Below are 5266 nucleotides of genomic sequence, written 5' to 3' on the forward strand. Positions count from 1 at the left end.
AAAGAACCTAACGTCAAATTTTGTATGGGTGCCTAGTCCCCCCTATAACGAAGTCCCAATATCTATGCTATAGGGGGTATATTACTACTTAGGGAAATATTTAAATCATATAATAATTTTACTAGCACTGCCAGATAAATTATATTTTCACTGGTGAAAATATATATTTACAGGTGAAAATGTGATATCTTTTAAAACATATTTTCGGGCTAGATTCAAGACTTTCTGGTTTTTAATCAGATACGTCATTTCAGTTTTTCCAGGTGGGGGGTGGGGGGAGCAAAAGTTGGCCAGTCAGTGGTCGTTTTTATTAAATATAAAATAGATTTTATTAAAATTTATACTATTTCATTAAATGGCATGCATTTTTTTTTCTGGAAATTTAAAGAAGGGAGGGTGGCAATTGCCCCTCATGCCCCCCTCCAAATCCCTGTTTCGCAACTGTCAACATATGTGAAAATAGACCGCATGCTAAATTACTAATGTAGAAAGTATTCGTTTTATAGTGGAAAATAATTAATATTTTTTCCTGTGTGTGATATATATAATTATTTTTTTGTGCAATAAATTTGCTTTTACTGTAAATTGTTTTTATCAAAGTGAATATGATATAGATTAAATTGCAAATAATTATCACCCTTTTGATAATGTTTTTATTTGCTTTGATTTACCGAAACATGAAGTTTATGAACACCCGACAATATTGCAGTTAATAAAATTAGTCCAAAATCATACTAATGATGACAGGAATTTTATATAGATCATCTGTTAAAATGAAACTGATTAAATACTGACTATTTAATATGAATACTAAGCATTCATTTTTATACTGACCAGTGTAAAATACCGACCAAAAATGTACTAAAATATTGCCTCAATAAACCTTAATATATAATATAAATATGAATACGGTTTTAAAACAGTTTAGTAACCCAACTCAAACTTTATGTCAGTATTGTATTAACTTTTATATGTACATATGTATATATTTTTTATAATTAATGTTGTTATTCAAATACGTATATTTTCAACGGATATTACGCGCGGTGATCTATGGGTTAGATTAGCTATTTAATTCATATTATTACTTGGCGTTTTTATGCAGTATCCGTTGATTATTCAACGAGTGCAATTCGAATATGAAATGGATGCATGCACAAGTCACCTTCCGACACGCACGTTGAGCTCGATGATTGGAATGACTATAAAAACGTAACCCGTCGAAATTACACCACTTTGAGAAAATATTCATAGCGCTTATCGTCAATCGGGCGATAAAATAATAGGAAAAAGAAAGAGGATTACATTTTTATTTATATAATATACAATAATTAGTAAACTAGAGATAATATTTGTACATGCGTATGTATAACGAGCAACGAACCGCTGTAAATACGCATACTATATTTACATTATCTTGGAATGTTGTTGTGTGGATTTTAAATATTCTCTAGACATAGTATAAATATACATGTAAGACATTTATTATCGTGTTTTATTTGAAAAACAATAGTACACCGCGCGTAACCTTTGCAACGGGTCACAAAATGCTAGTTACAGCGCTGCATATTATACATTTTCTTTTATTTTTGAGAATATCAAACAATAAAAAATACACTAGATTTAGTAATATGTCCTGCACGTATATACTTATTGTATAATAAATAGATTCAGTCCTTCTTCCGTCATCTCACAAGATAGTAGCCATTACGAAATATCAATAATAATACTAATAGTGGAATATCAATATACAACAACAATTTTGCACTTCTTTGGCCGCAAATAAAAAAATATTGTTAATTAGTTTTAGGTTATTAAGTCTCGTTACAGTGAAATAAAAACTAAGTTACATAAATAAAAACTGCAATACTCTAATCGAATACGTATAATGCAATATTTACATTATTTCAATCGATCGATTTCACCCCTGTTTTCGAGTAATGTTTTACTTTTCGTCAGGTTAATTATTATTTTCTAAATAATACATAATATTTGGCAACATTTCACAAATCCAAGGAACTCGTCGTCGAATATAAAATTTGGTTCGCAATACTTGGTCAGTAATACTTCAGGTTCGGTTGGGCCTCAGCTCGAGGGAGGACTCTCCGGCGCCGAGACAGCAGGCGAAGTCGCAGGGGCGCTCTCCCTCGCCGAAGCTCTCTCCATCTGCCAGCGTGTCGGGCAGCCGCCTGTTGAGGGTTTCTGGCAGCAGCAGGCACAGGAAGCCGCACGCCGCCGCCAGAGGTCCCAGAATCAGCGGCGGCAACGCCGAGGAGATCTTCCCCTGTAATCGTTATTACATTGAGTGTCAATTTTGAGCGGCGTGACTTTATCCGTATATTATATTTAGACCAATTAGGCCATAATATCAAACTCCGCCTCTCTAATGTACGCTCCTAGATTAGAAAGGCGGACATTCACTAGAAGTGAAGTCAAAGTGAGAATAGTTCATCAGCTCTTGCATTTATATCAATCGAAAAATAACATTTAGACTAATTAATGAAAGATAATATAAGAGCGTCGAATAAAATTAATTTTCAAATAATAAATACATAATATGTTCATCAAATAAAGAAAATAAATTTAAAAATATAGTTTTTGTTTCCCGCCCCTGACTGCATGCCCTGTTTCAAAAGTCACCGCACGCCACTGATATATGTATGTGTATATTGATAATCTATAATCAGAATTTTTGTTGTTTAAAATTTTCGCTGTGCGCAATTTTTGTTAATGCAAAAACAAAATTTAAAATAATAATTTATTCCAAGATTAATTCATAAAAAATGAGAAGAAGTAAACCGTAATAAATCTTGTACAAAAATATAAACATCCTAGCTGCGGAAATTCGCGACAGTAGGCGTTAATTAAAAATGTTTTTGATTAGCTTAAAAATCTATACAATACAAGTCAAGGTATAATTTTACATATAGTATCTTTGTCATCAAAATTGTCGTAGGAAATATTACCAGGTATAGCAGGTAAGAGCTGAAAAAGGCGGCCGCGTAGCCGGCGAGGTGCACCGCCGCAACCCCCTGCCCCCGCACCTCCGTGGGGATGAGCTCCGCCGCGTACTGCGCCCCCGAATTGTAGGCCACGGTGACGCAGAGTCGCCCCATCGCACACAGGGCCAGCGCCGCCCCTGAGACCGCGTCCTCCTCGGTCTGCAGCGCTAGCACTGCCCCCGCGGCCGCCGTGAAGATTCCCGTTGCCACAAGCGACGAGAATGCCGTCGCCTTGCGTCCGATCCTGTCCTGCAGCGTCAGCACCACCAGGCACGAGGGCAGGATGGTGACGGAACCCACGGCGAACACGGCGAAAGGCGAGTACCCCGTGCCGCTCACGTTGCGCGAGATGGCGTCGTAGCATAGCGTCAGCACCATCCTGCGAGTAGACCGAGGTCATTAGGGTCCTAGGTCGTCATTACCGCGCTCGAGCGAAACACTCACGACTTGAAGACGAGGATGCAAGAGTTGCGGCGCAGCTTGGGCGTAGCGAAGAGGCCCAGCAGCGAGGGCGCCCTACATTTGGAGCGGCTTCTCTCGGCCGCTGCCTTCTCCACGAAGGCTTCGAGGGTGCCGGCTGAGATGCGCCGCCCGTTGAACTGTGCGATCCTGGCGTAGCAGTCGGCCGCCTCGGCGACTCTGCCTCCGCTCGTCAACCAAAGAGCGCTCTCGGGAACCTGTAACGCGATAGATCGGTTTATTACTATGATAGTATTGTGAATATTTTGTGCGCGTCAATTGTATACGGATGTGAGTGCGCATACGGTACGACAACGAGCTGCGCGAGTTGTATCAGGAGCCTGACGCCGTAGAATATATTAAAATACAACGTTCCAGACCATCTGGGCCACGTGGATCGGACTAATATTATATCAACACGGGTAAACCGCGATTGTTTGCCTGCCAAAGACACTGTTTTTACTGCATTCAATTTCTAGGGGACGTCATTTATGGGGGAGGGGCATTTATTTATATTATATTATTGTATCAATTCATTATTATTTATATTATATTATTATATCAATTCAAGTAGTACGCTTATTACAAAAGAAGGAATAAAATGTTCTAAATTATGGTAGAAAATATTTTTTATACAAATAAAAACATTTACATTTTATTTTTTTAAATTATCACAACTGTACTATATTATTATTACGACGTAAATTGCGTTTTAATAAAATATGATTTTTAGACGCGATTTAAAGATTAAAAAAAACAAATTTCGACTCTTTGACGACTCTGCTGTTATATTTGGTGAGTTTTGTATTATTTTTATAATAATTGAAATTCTGACATCTATAAATATTCTAAATTTTTCAGTTTTTAGATACTTTTATCATCATTCGAGTTTATATCTAGTATAAGTTTTGGGTACTTTCCGGTTATCAGGGGGCAAATTTATTCAAAAATATTTTTTATCCATTTGCTCATACATTTTATTTATTTATATACAACTATTTTTTCATTAAAAGTTAACGAGATCAAATTGCCTGGTACCGAAACAAAAGCCGCACAATTCCTGTAAGATCCTGTATTGTTGTGTTCGTGGTGTGTTCACTGTTCTGACCAACCCTCATTCGCTGCCGCTCGTTCACACCTAATCTGTTATGTACGTTTTAAAATTTGACTACGTTAGGTGTGAAAGAGTAGCAATGAGTGAGCGTTCACCCCATGAATAAGTCTCTGCAACGAATTTACTTAAAAAATGTAATTTACATTATACAACAAATAAATAAATATTTGTATAGAATAAATACGACCCTCGATAACAGAAAAGGACCAATATTTATACTTCACTATATTAAATTAATTTAATAACCTTTGTTTTATTTTATTATACCCTATACATTTCAGCCAATATTAATAATAAAAAAACTTTTGATGAGATACAGAACGTGGATGAGAAAAACCTAATTAAATTAATTGATGCCATAACGGATGAGTAAGCTATCGATTAAGACATCGGAGGAAACTCGTATGCCGACGATATTGTGGAAGAAATTTGACTCCAAATGTTTCAGAGCCTGATATAACTCTCGATAATGAAGAAGACCTGAATAGTCTTACTTTTAATTTATCTAAGAGGAGAACTATACATGTAGAATTTAACAATTTTAGGTTCAATCAATATTAAGTCACCAACGAAAACGTTATATGTATTTCTCATGCGAAGCAATCGAAACCAGCCTAGAGAATTATAATTTTTGCATGGGAGAAATTGATTTTCAATGAAATATCGTCGCTGGTGTATTGTAAATTTTATT

The 5266-nt window shown here is 36.4% G+C and overlaps 1 protein-coding gene across 1 annotated transcript in view; it reads right to left on the bottom strand.

The window, feature by feature from the left end:
* Positions 1-1477: 1477 nt before the first annotated feature.
* Positions 1478-5266, bottom strand: part of LOC148225880 (organic cation transporter protein-like) — a 35736-nt gene continuing 31947 nt past the window's right edge. The window contains exons 4-6 of the mRNA XM_088204814.1: positions 3447-3679; positions 2967-3381; positions 1478-2284 (exon numbers count right to left, since the gene is read on the bottom strand). Coding sequence (XP_088060940.1) covers positions 2069-2284; positions 2967-3381; positions 3447-3679 — 864 coding nt within the window. The 3' untranslated portion in view covers positions 1478-2068. The remainder of the gene's footprint in view (positions 2285-2966; positions 3382-3446; positions 3680-5266) is intronic.

Source organism: Plectrocnemia conspersa, unplaced genomic scaffold (genome assembly GCF_051122295.1).
Source record: "Plectrocnemia conspersa isolate PC_06_02 unplaced genomic scaffold, ASM5112229v1 ptg000014l, whole genome shotgun sequence".
NCBI classification, from domain to species: domain Eukaryota; kingdom Metazoa; phylum Arthropoda; class Insecta; order Trichoptera; family Polycentropodidae; genus Plectrocnemia; species Plectrocnemia conspersa.